Source organism: Kogia breviceps, chromosome 5, assembly GCF_026419965.1.
Source record: "Kogia breviceps isolate mKogBre1 chromosome 5, mKogBre1 haplotype 1, whole genome shotgun sequence".
Taxonomy (NCBI): Eukaryota; Metazoa; Chordata; class Mammalia; order Artiodactyla; family Physeteridae; genus Kogia; species Kogia breviceps.
Window position 1 is genome coordinate 11,962,285 of NC_081314.1, and position 23,434 is coordinate 11,985,718.

The 23,434-nt window shown below is 36.2% G+C and overlaps 1 protein-coding gene across 5 annotated transcripts in view; it reads right to left on the reverse strand.

Moving 5' to 3' along the window:
- TRPC1 (transient receptor potential cation channel subfamily C member 1) overlaps window positions 1-23,339 on the reverse strand; it is a 67,165-nt gene extending 43,826 nt beyond the window's left edge. The window contains exons 1-4 of one of the 5 annotated variants that reach the window (XM_059063800.2): window positions 22,694-23,339; window positions 14,818-14,972; window positions 8,464-8,565; window positions 4,292-4,494 (exon numbers count right to left, since the gene is read on the reverse strand). In XM_059063800.2, coding sequence (XP_058919783.1) covers window positions 4,292-4,494; window positions 8,464-8,565; window positions 14,818-14,972; window positions 22,694-22,868 — 635 coding nt within the window. In that variant the 5' untranslated portion in view covers window positions 22,869-23,339. The remainder of the gene's footprint in view (window positions 1-4,291; window positions 4,495-8,463; window positions 8,566-14,817; window positions 14,973-22,693) is intronic. The other 4 variants (XM_067033619.1, XM_059063801.2, XM_067033621.1 and 1 more) reach the window with 4 other exon arrangements.
- Window positions 23,340-23,434: the final 95 nt, after the last annotated feature.

The following is a 23,434-nucleotide window of genomic DNA, read 5'->3' on the forward strand; positions in this document are numbered from 1 at the left end:
TAAACAATACACTACTTAATAACGAAGTGATCACTGAAGAAATCAAAGAGGAAATCAAAAAATACTTAGAAACAAATGACAATGGAGACACAACGACCCAAAACCTATGGGATACAGCAAAAGCAGTTCTAAGAGGCAAGTTTATAGCAATACAATCATACCTTAAGAAACAGGAAACATCTCGAATAAACAACCTAACTTTGCACTTAAAGCAATTAGAGAAAGAAGAACAAAAAACCCCCAAATTTAGCAGAAGGAAAGAAATCATAAAGATCAGATCAGAAATAAATGAAAAAGAAGTGAAGGAAACAATAGCAAAGATCAATAAAACTAAAAGCTGGTTCTTTGAGAAGATAAATAAAATTGATAAACCATTAGCCAGACTCATCAAGAATAAAAGGGAGAAGACTCAAATCAATAGAATTAGAAATGAAAAAGGAGATGTAACAACTGACACTGCAGAAATACAAAAGATTATTAGAGATTACTACAAGCAACTGTATGCCAATAAAATGGACAACCTGGAAGAAATGGACAAATTCTTAGAAATAAACAACCTGCCGAGACTGAACCAGGAAGAAATAGAAAATTTGAACAGACCAATCACAAGCACTGAAATTGAAACTGTGATTCAAAATCTTCCAGCAAACAAAAGCCCAGGACCAGATGGCTTCACAGGCGAATTCTATCAAACATTTAGAGAAGAGCTAACACCTATCCTTCTCAAACTCTTCCAACAGATAGCAGAGGGAGGAACACTCCCAAACTCATTCTATGAGGCCAACATCACCCTGATACCAAAACCAGACAAAGACGTCACAAAGAAAGAAAACTACAGGCCAATATCACTGATGAACATAGATGCAAAAATCCTCAACAAAATATTAGCAAACAGAATCCAACAGCACATTAAAAGGATCATACACCATGATCAAGTGGGGTTTATCCCAGGAATGCAAGGATTCTTCAATATACGCAAATCAATCAACGTGATACACCATATCAACAAACTGAAGGAGAAAAACCATATGATCATCTCAATAGATGCAGAGAAAGCTTTTGACAAAATTCAACACTCATTTATGATAAAAACCTTGCAGAAAGTAGGCATACAGGGAACTTTCCTCAACATAATAAAGGCCATATATGACAAACCCACAGCTAGCATCGTTCTCAATGGTGAAAAACTGAAACCATTTCCACTAAGATCAGGAACAAGACAAGGTTGCCCACACTCACCACTCTTATTCAACATAGTTTTGGAAGTTCTAGCCACGGCAATCAGAGAAGAAAAAGAAATAAAAGGAATCCAAATAGGAAAAGAAGAAGTAAAGCTGTCACTGTTTGCAGATGACATGATACTATACATAGAGAATCCTAAGGATGCTACCAGAAAACTACTAGAGCTAATCAATGAATTTGGTAAAGTTGCAGGATACAAAATTAATGCACAGAAATCTCTGGCATTCTTATACACTAATGATGAAAAATCTGAGAGTGAAATTAAGAAAACACTCCCATTTACCATTGCAACAAAAAGAATAAAATATCTAGGAATAAACCTACCTAAGGAGACAAAAGACTTGTATGCAGAAAACTATAAGACACTTATGAAAGAAATTAAAGATGATACAAATAGGTGGAGAAATATACCATGTTTTTGGATTGGAAGAATCAACATTGTGAAAATGACTATACTACCCAAAGCAATCTACCGATTCAATGCAATCCCTATCAAATTACCACTGGCATTTTTTACAGAACTAGAACAAAAAATTTCACAATTTGTATGGAAACACAAAAGACCCCGAATAGCCAAAGCAATCTTGAGAACGAGAAATGGAGCTGGAGGAATTAGGCTCCCTGACTTCAGACTCTACTACAAGGCTACAGTAATCAAGACAATATGGTACTGGCACAAAAACAGAAATATAGATCAATGGAACAGGATAGAGAGCCCAGAGATAAACCCACACACATATGGTCACCTTATCTTTGATAAAGGAGGGAAGGATATACAGTGGAGAAAAGACAGCCTCTTCAATAAGTGGTGCTGGGAAAACTGGACAGCTACATGTAAAAGTATGAAATTAGAACACTCCCTAACACCACACACAAAAATAAACTCAAAATGGGTTAAAGACCTAAATGTAAGGCCAGACACTATCAAACTCTTAGAGGAAAACATAGGCAGAACACTATATGACATAAATCACAGCAAGATCCTTTTTGACCCATCTCCTAGAGAAATGGAAATAAAAACACAAATAAACAAATGGGACCTAATGAAACTTAAAAGCTTTTGCACAGCAAAGGATACCATAAACAAGACCAAAAGACAACCCTCAGAATGGGAGAAAATAGTTGCAAATGAAGCAACTGACAAAGGATTAATTTCCAAAATTTATAAGCAATTCATGCAGCTCAATAACAAAAAAACAAACAACCCAATCCAAAAATGGGCAGAAGAACGAAATAGACATTTCTCCAAAGAAGATATACAGATTGCTAACAAACACATGAAAGAATGCTCAACCTCATTAATCATTAGAGAAATGCAAATCAAAACTACAATGAGATATCATCTCACACCGGTCAGATTGGCCATCATCAAAAACTCTAGAAACAATAAATGCTGGAGAGGGTGTGGAGAAAAGGGAACCCTCTTGCACTGCTGGTGGGAATGTAAATTGATACAGCCACTATGGAGAACAGTATGGAGGTTCCTTAAAAAACTACAAATAGAACTACCATACGACCCAGCAATCCCACTACTGGGCATATACCCTGAGAAAACCATAATTCAGAAAGACTCATGTACCAAAATGTTCATTGCAGCTCTATTTACAATAGCCAGGACATGGAAGCAACCTAAGTGTCCATCAACAGATGAATGGATAAAGAAGATGTGGCACATATATACAATGGAATATTACTCAGCCATAAAAAGAAATGAAACTGAGTTATTTATAATGAGGTGGATGGACCTGGAGTCTGTCATACAGAGTGAAGTAAGTCAGAAGGAGAAAAACAAATACCGTATGCTAACACATATATATGGACTCTAAGGGAAAAAAATGTCATGAAGAGATTAGTGGTAGGACGGGAATAAAACACAGACTTACTCGAGCATGGACTTGAGGATATGGGGAGGGGGAATGGTGGGCTGAGACGAAGTGAGAGAGTGGCAGGGACATATACACACTATCAAATGTAAATTAGATAGCTAGTGGGAAGCTGCTGCATAGCACAGGGAGTTCACCTCTGTGCTTTGTGACCACCTAGAGGGGTGGGATAGGGAGGGTGGGAGAGAGGGTGTTGCAAGAGGGAAGAGATATGGGAGCATATGTATATGTATAACTGATTCAGTTTGTTGTAAAGGAAAAACTAACACACTATTGTAAAACAATTATACTCCAATAAAGATGTTAGAAAAAAAAAAAAAAAGATTTCCAGGAGACTTTTCCAATTTATGGATTTGTGACTATCTGTTGAAAGGTGAGGAAGGAGGGAGGGTGGGTGGTTTGCAGCTTTAAAGGTAATTTCAAATATACTGTACAACAATCCTTAACTAGAAAACAATGTCAACAGATGACCTGGGACTTCCAAACCACATTTTCTGTAGTAAATGTTATACTTGATACTATTTCAACTATATTTGACTACTATATAGATAATATATACATAAAGGCATATGCTGAATATTAGATTCTGAAGTCTAGCTCAGAACCATACACCTTATACAACATGCACATGTGTGATCTTGCTCAACCCATCCAAGAAGGGGTACTTTCTTGTTAATTCACTCCTCAGTTGTTCTTAATATTTTTGACTGGGGTGAATGAGAAGAGAAAAAGACTCAAATACTGTGTGAGAGGAGAAAAAGAGGCGTAACAGGTTGAATATCTAGTTAGTTAGATGATAGTTTTTATTTTCTTATAAATAAGACAGGAAGTAGTATCTCCACCCCTTCCAGTGCTTGGAAATTCTCTTAGATTAAAAAACTCTGCTTTTAAAAAGGAAACAGTGACCCCATCCCTGACCAGCAAAAGTATGAGATAAACCTTATTCATAATTTGAAATTTTTTCCTAATTATTCATCATTTAGTAAATACTTCTTTAAAATGCAGAACTCATTGTATTAAGCAAAGGAGCTGGAAGTTTGGCTTTCATTAGTCATTGCAGTACCATATTTCTTAAAGTAGACATAGAAAGAACAACAACAACAAAAACTTCATTGACATATACCTTACTGCATCACACATCTTAATTTAAACCTTAATTTTCTGACCTGGAATGTCGGAGGCTGTCCTTTTTGTTTTTTGCAGAACACAATGTACATTCACAGCCAACCGCATGGGGCTTAGGTAGAGATACATCCTGTTTTAACAGCATTGTAAGAATTTCATAGTTGTTACGATGAGCAGCTAAAATGACAGGTGCAACATCCATAGTTGTTGAATACTCAGGATTCTGAATTCGCTCCATTAGTTTCTGAAAAATATTTATAGAAACGTCCAAAGGTTCTTATTTGTGACTTTAAAAAAACATTTATCTAAAAAATGTAATGAAAAAAATTGAAGGCACAAAGAATATAAAAATTATTTTGAGGAATATGATAAACATTTTCCTAGGATCAAATCTTTTTTGAAACCTCAAAACTTAACTTTCGTTAATAAATGCAACATAATCATGACAGACAAAATCTTCAATAGGAAATGTTCATACAGCCAGACTTCTGTTTTCCTAACAAAGAAGAAGTGTGGATATCTAGAGAAATACTTAGGAGAAAGTGTTTCATTTTCACAGGATTATGGAAACATGCATGACAAGGATAAAGAACAAGAATTTTAGAAAAACAATATAATGGAAAAACAGAAATGTTAAAGTACGCAAAATATAAATGCGTGAGAAAAAAAATTTTAATTCCACCTCTATGGCAAAACCTTGCCACATTGATAACAATGAAGTTACTTGAAAGGAATAAGTAAATAGGAGGCACTCTTCATTTTGTGTAATTCTCTACATATTCTCAAACACCGCCTATACTACTTCCTGTTACAAATGCACAAAAACACTAGCAATCATAGCTACTGGAACTATTAGGCAGTTTACATTTATCATCTCATTTAATCCCCACAATAGCCTGCAAAATTGAACATTATAATCCCCATGAAGAAACTGAGGCTCAGAGAAGTTAATGTGCCCGAGCTACACAACAGAGTGGCAAAGTGCAGACAGACCCCAGTTGAGTGTTACTCTGGAGGCTGAGCTCCCTTCACATGGGCTCATGCCTGGTGATTGCATGACACGAGGAAAGAAACATTACTAAATAAAGAGCAGGATTAAATAAAGAAGGTGGACTATTTTATGACTATTACATATTCTTTCTAATACTTATCACTTTTTCACAGATGTTTTCCTGTGAGCTGTTTGATTCCATAGTATAAGCTCATCAAGTTCACTGTTAATTTTTGTAATTTTTATTAACATTGTAAAAGTAGTGCACACATTATAAAATATCTGAAAAATATGCAAAAGCAGAATAAAAATGCCCATATTCCTACTACCCAAAACATTTTACAGTATTTCCTTTTAGTCCTTTCTCCACCACACCCGCTTTTTAAGGGCAACTTTGGCATGAATGACTTGGCACCAATGATTAAAAACAATGGTCCTTAATATTTTGAAGATCAAGGACCCTTATAATGATCTTGTAAAGCCATAACCCAGAATCTTCTGGAAAAAAAATTCATGTACAGAATTTTGCATGCAATTTAAGGAAGTTCATAGACTCTATGTTCAAGATATATTATTTTGCTAATATAAATACTACTACTACAAACATCTTTATGAATACAGCTTTTTCAAAATTCAGGATTATCTCATTAACATAGAACCCCTGAAGTGGAATTATAGGTCTGAAGGCCATGAACAATTTTGAAGCTGTGTATACCTATTATCAAAGCTCTTTTAATAGTTTATATTACCAATAATATAGGAATGTACCCACCCACTAAGGTTTACTCACCAGCACTGAGCATGATCACTCCCAATTTATGAGTGAAAAAACTATCATGAAATATTAATTTACTTTTCTTTTATTACTGGTAAATTTTAGTATTTTCTGACATTCTTATATTTTTATGCCTCTTTTATGAATAGTTTGTTTATATACTTCCTATCTATTTATTGGGGACTTCAAATTAATGAATTTATTTTAAAATTACAGAAAAATCTAAGAATTTACTCCATTCCCCCTAATTACAAAAAAAGAGGTTATAAGAGGAGAAAATCATATTTAATCCCTTAAGAAAAAAAATGGTCCTTATTTTTCCTATGAAACATAATTAACTGTATGAAAAACACTATTAGAGATAGATGATTAAAGTTCCTAATTTCAATGCTCATAATCTACATACTATCAAAAAACACCTGTATTTAAAAGTGAAAACTTATCAAAAGACAATTTTGATAAGCCAAGAATATACAATGAATTCACTGAGATGGTAGAAAAAAAAAGTATATAAAAATATTTGATACTGCCTGTCCAGTTGTAATGAGGCCGTTAAAATGTGATCTTGTCACTGGAAGTATTCAGGCAGAGGCTGGATAACTTTCTTTGTTAGAGATAGTGTAAAAAGTGTTCTTTCATTGAGTAGGTGAGGACTGCCCACCATTACAACTCAGTATTCAATTGGCAGTGGCAATGGTGATGAAATGATATCAGTCAGTTGCTGCAATACCCTGGCACACTACACTCACCCTCCCCAAGAGTGTAAATGGATTAAAAGGCTAGAAGGTGGAATAGGTATACCAAAACATACTAGTAACTGCAGGATAGGTGTCAGAAAATTGAATAGGATTTCTGATCATTGCTGATCTTTTGGATAGGAGTTATATTATTGGCCCTTTTTCCTCTACTCTTGTTGGCTGCTTACCACCACTTAAACTAGTTAGAACTATCCTCTGGAGAAAGTCATGCTTACACAAACTTCGTAATAGTTTAAATGAGAGAAAAATATTTCAGTTAATATACGATAAAGTATGCAATTTAGGGGAGCTTCTCATTGCTCTCAGAAAATGGCAGATAATTTGCAACCAATTTATAATTCTTTCTTAAAACAATATTTTTCTTCTGAGTATAGCCAGTTTACACTCCCAGAAATTATTTTTACTGATTGTTTTACTACATCCTCACCAATAATGAATGTTATAACTTTAAAATTTTGATACACAACAAATATCTCATTTTTACAGTAGAATTTATTTAATTATTAGTGACTATCTTCCTAGTTACAAAATAAAGAAAAATTTAAAAGTAAGGAAAAATATCCTTAATTTGGCAATGTGATGACTGCTGTTAGGTAACATTTTGCTACATTTCCATACAGTTCCTTTTCTGTGCATATTTTTAATCTCAGATCATATTATATGTACAGTTTACTATTCTCACTTTTTCCCTACTGTATGATATTTTTTCATGTTCCTAATTATTCCTTTAAAAAATATGTTAATATATATGTAATTATTTACGTTTCCAATCTTCTATTTTGGGATGTTTAGATTGTGTCACATGGCTTTTTCATTGCTACAAATAAGATTACAAGTAACATTTCTGTCCATATTTCTGACCATTTCCTTGACAAATTCCTAGAGGAGGAAGCACTCGGTTCAAGAATATGAACATCTTTCTTGTTTATGACATATCCTGCCAAACTGCTTTTCAAAATACCCTCTTCCAGTGGTGTATGAGATTGTACTATGCCTTTGCCATCAATGGTTATCAGTTTTTTTAAAAAACTTTGCTGTTTGATAAGCAAAAATTAGCACCTAGTATTTGATTATTAATAAGATTTAATATTTTGTACTTTCTTTTGAGAGTTTTCCATGTCTTTTATTGATTTTGATGTTGTTCATCAATTCATCTAATATTAAGATTATGAATTTGAGATATATGTTGGAAATATCTTTTGAAAGTTATCCATCTGCTTTCTAAATTTTGCCTGATGTCTTGATTCTAGAAGTTTAACTTCTATACAACCAAAGGCTGTGCCACTGTGATTTTTCTCCAAAGTCCTTCCCTCCCAGTCAGTTAAATATTCACCTATATTTTCTTCCAGTTCTATGGTTTCACTGTTTATATTTAACTTTTAAATGCACCTGGAAGCTAATCTGTATTTTCAACTTAACCTGCAGAATGTTCCAAACTAAAAATACTGGATCACACTGGCAAAATTATATAGAAGTATCATGAATTTTAAGAAGGTTTCCTGAGAGCAACATTAATTATTCTTGCAAATGTCTACTTACTTTAAAGCAGTATTTTACAGAGTAAAAAAAAAAAAAATCTATTTCTTTAAAACAAAGCAAATTGGAGGGGAGAGAGAAAAAAATGGCAGTGGGGCAGGAGATCTATTTTGGTTTAAAAATCCAAATTAATAAATATTTAAGAGTACTAACTACTATAGTTGGTCTTGATGATCGTTTTGGTCGATGATTAAGTAGTATATCAACAGCTCCCACTACTTCAGAGTCGATTGCCACCAAAAGTGCATCTGCGGACTTTAAAAAAAAAAAAAGGTTAAAAATGAAAATGGAGGATAAAAAGGTAAACTATTTATTTTTATTAATTCATAAAGAAAACTATTTTAAAATTTTAAACTGTATTATATACAGTAATACTGAATTTTTAAAAATTTAGACTGTCCAAATAGTATATTTGCTAGCCCTGGCAGTACTTCAGTGTACCACAACACACATATTTTTGTCCTGGTTTCACTGAATGAGCTGGTAAAATAATGAATGCTTGATAGTGGGGTTTATTAATGAAACAGTGCTGATCTATTCAGTATTAGTTGATATGTTATTTTTTTCAAGATGTTTACTCTCGAACTTTGGACCAAAAGAATCTTCATCACTCCAAATCTATAAAAGAAATTGCCAAGAACAATTACTACAGGTAAAGGATTGTTATTCTGTCTGATAAAAATGATAATCAATGCAACCATGAGGCTAGGGGACAATGAAAAATATGTTAACAGAAGGTGGAGCCCCTCTGTTCTCATCTTTAAAGCACACATGGATGACTGAAATGGTACAAATATGGCATTAATATTAGCAGTCTTTTTCTTTTTTTTGGTGGTGCCACACTGATTGCGGGATCTTAGTTCGCTGACCAGGGATCGAACCCAGGCCACAGCAGTGAAAGCGCCGAGTCCTAACCACTGGACCACCAGGAAATTCCCAACATTAGCAATCTTATCAAGTAAAAATCACAAAGAACTAGGATACCAATGTCCTTAGAGACAAGCGGGAGAAGTGACTTTATAGTTTTACTCCCAAACTATAGGTCATTATGAAGCTGCAACTTTGACAGGAGGAAAAAGTAAATAAACAGAAGCTGAGGAAATGGAGATTTTTCAACTTTTCAATATAACAAACTCTTCAGTCCTACTGTGATACTTGGCAAGTGAGACATCAGGTTTGGGGTTTCTTTTTGTTTTTTTTTTTTTTTTTTTTTTTCTTTTTTTTTTTTTAAGGAAAACCATAAAGGCAGAAGCAAAAAGTGGGGATAGGTAATGATTTAATCTAAGAAAATACCCTGATTATTTTAAAATGTACCCTGTACATTTTTAAAGTATTGTAATGTTTAACAACTATTTAAATCAATATTCTCTCCCATGGAAATGAAATTATAACATATCTTTAATATTCTTTGTAGCTGAAAAGAAAGCTTTCATCCACTTTCTCTAGATGTCAAAAACAGGACTAAAAATGGCAGACTTTATCTGGATGTCTAAAAATAGGACTAAGCACCTCTAATAATTGGGTTGGGGTCACATTCAACCATTAGGAACTGCCTATGTATTCCTACAGGAAAAACTCCCCACCCTCATGGGAAATTTAATTCATTATTTTATCCCTTAAGCATTTTAGGGTCCACTGGGCTGTAGCCTATTCTTTAAAAGCTAGAACTATTATTCTTCTGCTTTACAAACGTTTCTCTTCAGTTTTTACTGTACTTGGTCAGGTGAAGCAAACAAGCAAAAAGAACCATGTGTTCATTACTACTAAACAGTTCATTCATGGTTTTTAATTTTAACCTATAAAGCTAACTACAGCAATGCCACTGCTCTCAAAGTCAAAACACCAGGCAACTCCAATCATCTGAAACACAGCCATGGATCTAGCTGCAAATTTCTCCCCAAACCACACTGAGCTGTCATAAACTAACTTCATGGGCATTATTTCCTAGAAGCAACTGCCTCACCCACACCGACTAAGAGTTGTCTATAATGACAGACACCTGGCTTTCCCAAGTACCCTTCAGGCTAGATTAAAACCAACAAAGAAGAGAGGAAGGATGAAAAACGGCTAAACGTTGATCATTGAGAAGATAAAATATCAGCATAGCAAAATCACTATCAATACAAAGCAGTCTGAAGCCACTTAATGTAAGGGAAAACATGTCAATAGCTTCAGACTATATGAAGCAAAGTAAAATGATTAAACTCTCAATGATCCCCACTTACAATGGTAAAGTTAAATTATATTCAGATATACTATTCAGTAAAGAATAAAGAAAGATTCATGTTAAATCTTTCAAGGCTTAAAAGGATAAGCTTCAGGTATAAAAAAAATTTATGTAAAAACGTCATGTAAGGAGTTGCCCTGGACTTATTCTGCACAATGCAGTTACTTGATATATCAAAGGCAGGTCTGAAGGGAAAAATGTTTTAAATTATTTTTTAAGTATCTCTAGGTATACAAATGTCCTCATTAGTTTTGCTTCCTAATTTTTCACAGATATTTGACCATTCTTTATTAAAATCTATTCAGTACACACCTATTATGTATTAATGAGGTTACTATCTCCCTTCTCACCTCAGAATTTGTCTTTTCAACAATTCCCATACTCTCTCCTCTAAGCTTAGATACTCATTTATTTCCTTCCTTCCCAAAGCTAAATTTTCCACCTAGGTATTCTATTTAGTGCTCTGGTCTTCTACAGGACCTTGGTCCTTCCTTCGCAGAAACACCAGTCCCAGCCCTCACCTCCCCAAACCTCCCAAAACATGAAATACTTCTTCACTCTTCACTAATTGACATGATCCTCTCCTTTCTCTCACCACTAGAGTTTTCTTTCTCTCACTCTCACTCTCAAACTCACGCATGTCATTTTCTCTAATTCTACTGATGCCAGTTTCAAAATCCAAAGGCCTTTCCTACCATTTTCCTTGATTTCTCAGCAACATAATAAAACCGTTTCTTTGGTTTTCACAACGTTGTGTATCCTAACTCCTTTAATGAAACCCTTTCCTTCTAATGCCCTTTTTTACTGTAGATGCTTCCTGAGAAAGAATCAGCACTAGTTGTTTGCTCTTCTCTATGATTTCATCATAGAGATGAAATCTCTATGATGAAATCTCTCATGATGTCAGGTCATCTCCATGGCCACGACCGCTGTATCTCTCCAGCCCAACCTCTCCCTAGAGATGTCAGCTTTCCACGGGAAACTGCCTGATAGCCCCAAAACAAACAAGGCTAAAACCAGAATTCACAGTTCTCTGCCCCAAGTTTGACTTCTCTTCTTAACTTCCTGTTTTTCTGGCATCATTCTCCCAGTAACCCATGTTTAAGATTTTCAAATCATCTTGGACTCCTTCTCAATCCCCACCTCCAAATTTAAATACTCACTAAGTTCTATCAATTCTTCCTTCATAACACTTCTCACATCTGCCATTTTTTCCCCTATTCTTATAGCCACTATTCCAGTTCAGGCTTTAACCTCTTCACATCTGGATTATTATAAAAACTGCTCACCCAAGCTATTTATAGCCTTCCCCACTTGCCATTTTTTAATCTGCACTGAACACAGCCACTAGATTAGTTTTTCTAAAATACCATTGGACACATCACATCCTTCCTCAAAAATCATTTAATGATCTCACTATCTATCATATAAAATCCAAATTTCTTAGACTGGCATTCTAGCCCTTTTCATCAGTTTTGTCTTAGTTATTTTTCCAGATATCTTCCACTACTATCCAACCCAAATATTTTGTTCAAAAAGGCTAAGTCAATTCACTGTCTCAAGAATATACATTTACATGCCTTTGTTTATGTCCTTCTCCACCTCCTGTTCCCACCTATCTACATATTGTTTTACAGTAGTTTTAGGTAGCAGGTAAAAGCAGGGACTCTGGAGCCAGAACCTGGGTTCAGATTCCAGATCTGGCATTTACGGAGTAACTTTGGGCATGTTACTGAAACCTTCTGTACCATTGTTTCCTCCGCTATAAAATAGGGATAATAATATCACCTATCTCATAGAACTGTTGTAAGGATTAAGGAAGTGAATATATTTAAGATTCCTGTCACACAGTAGAACTATATAAATATTATCAATTATTAATATTTCAAGGCTGAGCTCAACTGCCATTCTTCCATGAAACCTTTCTTGCTAGCTCTAAACCACAGTGATCTTCTCTTTCCTATGTCTCCAAAACATTTATTATGAACCACAAAAGTTTAAGTATAAAACAGGGTTTCTCAATGGTGGCACTATTGACATTTGAGGCCAGATAATTTGTTATTGTGGGGGGCTGTCCTGTTCACTGTAGGATGATTAGCAGCGCCCTTACCTTCTACCCGCCAGACGCCAGTACTAACCCACCCCCAAGCTGCAAAATCAAAAATGTTCCCAGACATTGCCAAATGTCCCCTAAGGGACAAAACTGCCGGTTGAGAGCCACTAGTATAACACAAGATAAAATACATGAAAGCACTTTGTAACCTCAAAGCGACATACAAGGGTCAAGTACTATTACCACTCAGCACTTATGAAATACACTTTTGTATCATTTGATTGATTTAAAATTCATATGCACTTTCATTGTCCAATTGGTTTTAACATCCTTTAGTACAGAACTCATGTTTTACATATTCATTTCCACAATCACACCCAACCAGAGGCCTTGGACATCTGTTGACTGACAGATAAGACATAGGTAATTTAAGATGGAACACAGTGAATTGGAAAGAGCATGGGATTTGCAGTCAAAAGGTTAGCATCAAATCTTAGCTTTGCCCTTACTTATTTTAGAACTTTGGGCAATTCATTACAGTCTATGAGCCTCAGTTTTCTGATCTATAAAAAATATAACACCTAGACAGTCTGGCTATGATGTTCAAATGTGATCAGGTATGTGAAAGAACCATATATATCACAGAAATTTTATATATATAGAATCTTACATGTAAAAAGACAAAATGATTACTATATCAATACCGTAATACCCCTTTTACATAGAATCATCAGAGACTTTCTTTGCGACATTATTTTATAGGTAACTGAAGCTTATGCCTTTAAGTGTTTAACTTTGAAATTTAAACAAATTTGATGGAAGTTTTCTGCTTTCAGAAGTACTATATATATTCTTCTTTCTTCTAAAGTAATACGTACTGAGTATAATTTAACTTTCCTTTACTGACTCTGGGCCATTGTCATAAACAACAATTACCACTCTAACATACAGTTCCCTTAGAGATTAACAGGTATCTAATGCTATTGACCTCTTTAAAGAGTCAGAGGTACTGTGCCTAATTTTTTTCTGCTGCAGCCTCACGCCCTTTCTGTTGCCCCTGTAATTCTCTATGGATTAGAAAACTAAGTTAAGTTTGTTAAAGTGGAATCTAAAGTAAGAAAAAACAGATTTTGAAGGAGGACTCCAGATTACCCCTATGATAAAGCTCATAAATGGGAAACTTCACCGCATCTACCCTGGCTGCTCAGAGGTATTTTTCACTTACTTCCTGGTTCTGGATAAATGAAATTTCTGGGAAAGCAACTTATTTCTACTCTAAATATGTATACATAGAGACAGTACCACATGTTTTAATACATATATATGTATTATATTTATATATATAATAGAAACGTACATAGGACTAACCTACTTATTTTAAAAAAATCTTCCATGAGTACTTCCTGATACCACTCCCAAAAAAGTCTCATTAGTTTAAAGTTACAGAAGAGCAAAGAACCATACTGTTTGAAAGAAAAAAAAGAGCCAGAATTCATATGCTAAGTCCCATCATAAGCAAACCAAAAAGGAAGGAAAATAATATTATTAAATTTCCTTCCGATTTCTTAACTGAATTCTTTCAGGACATACACATGCCTGCTTTTTTACACGAAATGATATGAAGACAAGCAGAAAGGTCAATGTTTCCCAGTTTAAAAACATCCATTCACCTTTAGCTATAAACGAACACTAAATTTCAGACAAAAAGGACAATTTAATAAAACTTTGGAGAAAATCAAATTGAAAATTGCTTTGTAAGTGAGGAGTATTCTGTTTTTATGCTTGTAAATTATATGGGCCACAGAAATACCTGTTCCCCTGACACTTCCAGAACACTTGTACTATTTTTAGATATATAAGGTAAATAGTAATATAATAATGTAAGTAATAAAAACAAAGTCATCTTTAATAAGTCATGATAATTTACCTCTGTCGGATGGTTTAAAACATATAAGGGGCAGGAGTGAAAGTTGGGAAGAAAGAGATAAATCAAGTCAAAATACTATACTTTTTTTAAAAGGTTTTTTTTTGGTTTGTTTTTAAATTTTTAGTAGCTCAAAACAAAATAAAAGGTGAAAGAAAGAGAGGAGAAAAATAGAGAGGGAAAGGAAGGAAAGAAGGAAAAAAGGAAGGAAGGAAGGGAGGAAGGAAACTAGAAAGAAAGGAGAAAACATGGCATATCTAACAGTACTTAGAAGCTACTGGATAAAATTATCTAGCCTTGTACCTGACAACCGTAGTCCAAAAGAAGCTGCAGTATATCCAAGTTTTCGTTTTCAATAGTTATGGTAACAGCATTTCTCCCAAGCACATCTACGCAATTTATGTTCAAGTCACCTGAACTGTTTTCCTCCAAAATCTTTTTAACCATATAATAGTCACCTAAATAACAATATACAAACATAATTTAATATCCATGACATATTAAATAAGAATGACTGTAAAGAAAACTTAGCCTGTTGATTTAAAAGATTAAAAAATGTAAACTCATTTTTGTATATGGAAATGTGCAAAGAAAATGTGAGCATTTCCTTGCTGAAAACTTATACCCTGATAAAAGAATATGTACGTCAGTTGCAAATATAAAAAATAGAAAAAATTTAAATGTACAGTTTAAAATAAAAGTTGTTTAAAATTCATAACTGATTGATTATAAGGAGAAGAACTTTCAGAAGATATTTAAATAAAGAACGTCTAAAAACATAGACTGGCTGCTATCAAAATAAGATATAAGCTTAAAGGATTTAAGTTTTATATCTCAAATACATACACACATTTAATTGTTAAATGGTTAAAAATGAGATCTAGTAATAAGTGGAGGATGTTATGAAGAGGTTTTACAGGCGAAAATACTTTGGAAAAGCAGTGTGAACGTGTATATGCTTGCGGGTATGTATAGTAAAAGGGAAAGATGTCCGAAATTCCTAGTCTCCTCCTCACTCTCCCAACACACACACACACATCTCATTAATGAAGCTGTTTAGATTAAATAACGATAGAATATTCAGCTCACAAAACTCTTAAGTAAGACTATGACTAATGCTGGTAGAGGCCAATGTCAGAATATTTCAAAGCGAAATTTGACCTGTCAGGATTATGCAGATAAGCTTCTGCCTCACTCTACCCCACAACAAAACAGCTAACTCATCGGGGGAAATGAGAATAATTATGGAGGTGATCATTTTCACAGAGGGCCCACTATACTTGTCTGCTAACCAGCTGGTGCAGCAGGTGAAAGGGGAATAAGTCAAAAGAGAAATGCTAATTAAATGGAGAAAGAAAGCAAAGTGGGTTTTGTTTTATTTCATCTTACTTTTTAAACATACAATGAATAAATGATTTTAAGTGACTTGCAAATATAGCTGTCCCTTGGAAGTCTATGAATAAGAAACAGGAAAAGAACAATCAGAGTGTAAATCAAAAAGGAAAAAAAGGGCTTCCCTGGTGGCGCAGTGGTTGAGAATCCGCCTGCCGATGCAGGAGACACGGGTTTGTGTCCCCGTCTGGGAAGATCCCACATGCCGCGGAGCAGCTGGGCCCGTGAGCCATGGCCGCTGAGCCTGCGCGTCCGGAGCCTGTGCTCCGCAACGGGAGAGGTCACGACAATGAGAGGTCCGCGTACCGCAAAGAAAAAAAAAAAAAAAAAATCATTCTTCGCTCACAGGCCTTCCAAAAACAGGTGGTGGGTGGATTTGGCCTGTGGGCTGCAGTTTGCCCACCTCTACTCCAGCACCACCTCTTTAATCCACTCTCCACCCAGCATTCACAGTGATCATTTTAAAATTCAAATCATATCAGGTTTTCAATCCTCAAGATTTTTAATCACACTTTAAATGCCACAATTATGGTACCTGGGCCTTGCTATCATTCTGCCTTTACCTTGTTGCCTCTCTCCCACTTACCCACTGTGATCTTTGCCTCTCTCCCACTTACCCACTGTGATCTTTCTACACCAATGTTTCCCAAACTGCAGGTTGAAACCCATTAGCAGTCATGAAACAATGTACTGAGTCCTAACCAACAATTTTAAAAAATGAAATAGCATATAAAAATACTGTTGTAATCCCATGGATCCTTAGCAACAAATTCACCCTGGCCAACTTGAGAAAGACAGTGGAGATATGTTATAGTATCAGTGAAGAACTGGTAATCATCTTTTTTTCATTGCCATCTCATTTTATTTTCTGACATATGATGGTAAATTTCAACATCACTGAAATCGGAGTATTAATGTCGGTCAGTTTAATTTTATAGTAACCAAATTTTCATTTAGTTGTGAAGTATTGGAGAGTTTATTTATCTGTCAAAAAATCTGTATTTTTTCAAACCAAGTTTTTCTAACAAACTTTTTGACTATGGCAACTGCAACATTCTTACTGAACTATTACTAAAGACACTTAGAACAGAAGATTTTATTATTAAGAGGAAAAAGAATGATGAAGTAAAAAAATATAAAGCCATGATCAAATTCAATTGTTGGATCTGGAAATATAAATAGTGACAATACTGATTAAAATGTTAACTCTACAGCAAACTTCAAATTAGTCTGAACCAAATTCTAAAAAGAAAAAAAACACACACATGGAAGACTTTTAGAGTGAAGACAATTTAAAATGTAGTTTTACCAAATGTGCAAAACCCAATATTTATCATAGACCCCAACATGTTTGTAATCACATTGTTGTGGATGAAACCTTCAAAATTAGATACTCAGTAACATGGTATGCTGCACTGTCCATAGTATGCTGAATATTTTTGGAAAAAGAAAATTATTACTATAATTTCTTAGCCATTTATGTCTGTTAATTAAGACTATTAGTGATAATGAATATCACTTGGCAAAAGAGCAGACACTGCTGCAGGAAAAAATTATACTTATATCATAGAAGGTAATGCTGATTTTTTTTAGAGTAAATTAGTTTATAAATTAAAAATTATTAACATGTTCTTGAATCTATTAGAAGCAATGTTTACTTTGTAATTAGAGTCTGGTATATGCCTTGAGATCTAATTCACAGTGATGTTACAAGTTGTATAAAACTTTAGTTAATATCAGGTGTGCAGTAACACAGTTTCATAAAGGATTTATTGTGTTGCTTAAATTTAATCTCACATACATTTAAATTATACATATTTACAGAACTGAAAAAGTACACTATGGATCAATATAAATTAAGCTACAAAAAATATAAAAGGATTAGTGATGGATCAACAAATATGACCAGAAAATAAACATAGGAGTTTTTTGGGTTTTTTTTAATTAACAGGACCTATTAATAACAGTGCTGATCACCACTTTAGAGGTCACAAAGTTTGGGCATGCAAAGAAAATCCACTGAATCGCATAACTATACTGATATGGTATTGGAATTCTTCTAGTCCTGATAATTTGTTTAGGCTCTTAAAAGTCACTACTTACCTCTTAGTGATAGCTTTTGAACTCATTACATATTAAACTACTAATCCTAGATCTTAAACCTCTTAGTATCATTAAATTTGGTGGTCAGTTATAAGGAAGATATTTCTAACACTGGAAGCATGGAAGAAGAGGAATTATTCTTAGGTTGCAACAATACCCATACAATAAAATTTAATCTTTTAACACCCTTCCCCAAAGTTTATAATATACTAGGTAAAGGGGTTTGGCTTGGGTTACATTTTTCTAACTGCCCAGATAATAGACTGACTGTATACTAAGAATATCCCATCTTCCAAATCATAAATAGGCCATTTAAGTTAAACTGAGCATTTGTTTCTGCCCTTCAGACAGATCTATTAAGCACAAACATACTTTATTTCCCTTACTGCTCCTCACCAGAGCACAAGAGAGCATCTCCATTACAGAAGCTACTAAAGGATAGGGATGTAATCAGTTATTTCTTGATAAAGTACCTTTCTCCAGTGTCCTAACAAAATAGTCAGATGATGAACTACAGAAAAGAACACCAAGTTAAAAATGAAATAAAGAAGCACACTTCTGTAATCACTACAAAGAAACGCCAGTATTATACTACTAAGAAGCAGCTAGCTGCTCAATGATTAGCCTCTTACAATAAAACTATCCACAAAGATTCTGGTGATTTAAGAGTCTTTTTTGTTAAAATAAAGATGAACCATACACTATGGCACCACTGGTGATTTGAAAAACTCTCCTGTACAAAATCTTAAATGCTTAAATACTAATGACAATTTGTGAAATGCCTGTAGTATTTTGTATATAGTACCCTCTTTGCCTCTCCTTTCTGTAAAGTTTTCTTCCTTCACAGCACATACCTCTTAACATCAGGTGTCCCTTGTCGACATAAAACTTCTTGGCGGTACCCAGTACTCTGCACTTTTTCTTCCCACTGCCATCCTCTCCAACCCCAAACACTTCAAAATCTCTTTTCAAATAGCTTTTTTTTAAAGTCCCATTAAATATATTAAATGCTATTAAAACAACAGCTTAATATTACTTCTCCCAGAAATGTTACCCATTTCAAAAGCATGCTAAGCCAAAGGTATGCAAAGTTTAAGCAGAATTCAGGCATCAAAGCACCCTCCATACAATGCAGCAAATCAATACCACAAAGGTGACACAGATCTAGATTATTAGACTGAGCCCAAGAATAAAGGTGAAATTCAGCTCTCTCCATCCCTCCCCTGACTCCATGCTGAAATTTCAGGAAGGGCCTCCTGACTTATTTATTGCAAATCGAATTTCCTGAAAATGCTCTTCATGAAAAGTTGGCAGGGACTGAATCCAGACTGAATCCTTTCATCATTTTCTTTTTCTACACAAGAACTGATTACTGATCATCAGCAAATTAAAGGGTTCAATACTAAAGCTACCATCTACTCAACAGTTACTTTCAAAGAGGTGAATTAACAACTATATTTAGTTTAGGTGCTCCCTAAATAAAGGTATTAATTCTTTCTCCAGCCAGCAGATCTGAAGTTAGACCCCTGTCACCCACAAATAAAAGTGGCTCATTACCATACTAATTCTCAGTGTGAAAGGAAAAAGACTTGGGTGGTAAGAATCACTGCTTAATATTCCATAAAACAACAATCTTGTTTCAGCTCTTGTTTCAATTAACATTTACCTTTGAATTGCAGCATTCTACATCTAAAAAGAATATGTGTACTTTCTGAGAATTTTATGTGGGGTGGGGGGCCAGACTTAGCTTTATATAACTGGCACAGGAGCCTTCAATTCACTTTTTCTTCTTTTACGAAAAAGAACCGATGTTACCTTTGAGATTATTCTGACCCACTTTCAAGATCAACAATAGCCACTATTTAAGTCGCCACTACCTGGATCTGCGCTTGCCTAGATCTATTGGACTAATAATTTACATAAAAGCTAGCTGTACACACTATAAAATCAAACTATTAAAATCGTTTTCTTTCCTACCTTTTTTCTTTACTCCTTAATCTGTACACACCTTTCAAAGGGTCACCCATCCACTAACAAACACATGACCCCATCTCCACAATTTTTGCTTTAGGAATTTTCCTTAAATGGAATACATTACGGACATTTTACACATGTAGTGTAAACCTGATAAATGAAAAAAGGATGAGAAACATAGATGTTCTAGAGTGGATCTGCTCTTGTGCTATTAAAGCTTTTTACTTTTATTGGATAAATATAATCTATGGAAACCACAGTTAATAAAACATGCACAGAGAGCAAGTTTAATTTCCAATTAGTAAATCCAAATATGGATGTGTCTTTTCTAACACAAGTGCTTTTCATTCATTCAAATACAACTAGATCAAAACTTAGTGGTTAAGAGTACAGGCTCAAAATAGATCCGAGTTCTACAACTAACTATTGCAACCTTGGGCAAAGTAATTCTAACATTTTGCTAAGCCTCATTTTCCTTATTCATAAAATGTGGATAACAACATCTGGCTCACAGGGTTGTGAGGATTAAATGAAATCATCTAAGAAAAGCATATGCACTCTACCCCAAAAGCTGTCTCCGTCAATGTTTGCCATTTGGCTTGATGAAAGCTCCAAAGTAATAGTGGAAACTATAGCTACTTCAGGAAACTTTTCACTTTTAGATTTGGTTTGGGTAATGCTAAAAAAGGTTTAACAATATTAGTGAATATAAACAAGTAAACAAAAAAACCCTGCTATAACTCAAATATATTTTTTCAGCATAAATGTATACCATAAGTACACGTAAGAAATAAGCCATTTTTCCAAAGTTAACCTAAGAATTCATTTCAACATACCTGAAACAGAAAATACCTATTTAATCTCACTTGTTAAAAAATGTTTTAATTTATACGGGGAAGAAAAAGCATGCATATTTACTTTCCACCCTACCCCAAAAGCCAAATCTCTCCAAGGATCTTAATGATGTTATAAAAGGGAAACTGATGAAGAAAGAACATCAAGGCTATTTCAGCTGGCACTACTGGACAGGCTACAGAACTGTCATACATTCAAACTCTTCTGAGATATGTCATGCAATAATCCTAAATGTACACACCATACAAGTACTTATTCGAGCTATGTTCCATTATGACATTCCTCTGTCCTCAGTTTGACAGGAATATTAAATTGCCTTTCTTGACATAATTTCTGTTTGCTTTAAAATAACCATAGCTCAATAAGCTGGGGTAGATGTAGCAGCCACTTACTAATTCTAGTACAACACAATCTGTTCCCTTCCTCTCTCAGAGAATTTTTGAAGGAAGAGAACTCAGACTATCCACTCTAGAAATACTAAATAATTCTACATAATCCACAGACAATGATATTTATGAGGTTATAGACATATATTCTATGTTTCTTCACATTTCCAAGACTGTATGAACCTGTCCACGGTGGACTTTCACAAATGCTTTCATAATATACTTCAATACTATTACATAAGATCATAAAAGGACTCATGATGGACAGGGGTGGACTTTGTTTATACATCAATGTGTTTTCAAAAAGTTGTGTAAATAAAATCCTATCTCAAAGTAAAAGTGGTTAAGGAGGCTGTCATTTATTAAAAAAAAAAAAAAAACACATACAGACAAACAAAAAAATCCTCTGTACTTAATCTTTTCACAGTGTAAGTTGCCCTTTGGGTTTATGTTTTGGAAGTTTGCATGATCCTAAACATTTTTCCTAAGCAAGCATGGGCAATGGAAGGCAAGCTGAATAAATTTAGAAAGAAAATTTACAGCACTTTTTTACATGTAGGAAATAAAGGCAGTCTTAGGGCAATCAATTTCCCATTCTTTTTATTATATTCATCAATAGAAAGCATGCTTAAGTGAGGAGACTTTGTTATCGCCATAAAAGTGATCGATTTCCAGATTTTTTAAAAAAACAAAAACGCATTAAATATATTCCACATTTTTGCCCTGTAATTATTTTGCACTACCTTTATTTCCCAAAGAAGGATGAGGAGCAATAAACCTTCCTCTCTAATAAAAAGCATGAACAAAGTTGTTCCATAAATTTGGAGAAACTCTGGAACTTAGGCAGAATTCCTCCATAAAGTGCTGTCTTTATGTCCACCTAGGATATTGACATACCTAATGCCATTCGACAGTCACTGAACACCAAGGCACCAGGTGGCTGCAGTTAAATAATACAAGTAAGGTTTTAAAGAAAAAAGAAAACAATAAACCAGCTGAGAGCCCATAAGCAGGAGGAACCTTAAGCAAGGACATGGGATTTTTTCGGACTGAAAGGTCCAAAACTAGACAAAACCTCTGGGCTTCCAGAAAGAAAGAACTAAAGCCCCAAGCGGGAGACCAGGTCATTCAAGTGGTCAGTAGCGCAGGTGAGGCTGAAACCCTAGGGTCCCGGCCCCCACGACGCTACCCGAACACCTGCACCTGACCGCACTTAAAGAGACCACCGGGCAGGGCCGCCGCCCCAGGTGCGGCGCTCGGACGGCGCCACCTGCGGCTGCTCCCGCCCGACAGCTCTGCACTCACAAGGGAGAGGCGGTGCCGGGCAGCTCGGGCGGTTCAGCGGGCGCGGCGCGAACAGACGCTCGGCGCACGAGGAAGAGGGAGTGCCCCGAGTTGAGGCTGGGGAGAGGATGAGGGGTGTGAAGGACACGGGCATCCAGAAGCAGAGAAAGGGGCCTAGCTCTCACCCTTGTCGCATGCCAGCAAGAAAAGCTTCTCATTCAGGGTGTTCTCCTCCTTCACCTCCCGCACATCCTTCAGCGCCATCACCTCGTTCGGCGACGAAGAGGAGGATGGGGAGGAAGGCAGGGAGGAGGAGGAGGCGCCCGAAAGGTCCGTGCTCGGGTACAGGGCCGCCATCATCGCGGCCCATGAAGGGGGCAGGCCAGGAGACGGGGGCGGGGCCCCCACCAGCCCCGACCCCGACCCCAGCCCCGACCCCCGGCTGGAAAAGGGATGAGTCGTCCCCACGGCCGCCTCGGCGCGCGGCCCGTTGGCCCCGAAGGGCGTCGCCTCCCCACGGAGCCAGCACTCGCCCTCCACCGACAGCCCCAAATTGGTGGCGGCGCATGCGCGGCCCCGGGGCCAGCGCCCCCTCCCCAGCCGCCGGCGCCCAGGCCGAGCAGGTCCGCGTCCGTCCGGGGACGGCAGAGTGGCTCGCGCCAGGGCGGCAGCCGAGCGCGGGGCCGTGCCAGGAGCCGCAGGGGCCGCGCAGGGGGCGGCCCGGCCAGAGAGGAGGACGAAAATCGGTGGGAGAGGAGCTCCAAGAGGCGACTCTGCACCAGCCGTGCTCCAGGGCTGTGGAAACCGCCGACCGAGCTGCGCCCAGAGATGTTCGCAGCTCTCCTCACGTCATCTTCCGCTCGTTGAGAGCGACGACCACGGGGCGGGTTCTGTGGTGGGCGGGACCTGGGGCGGAGGCGGGGTCC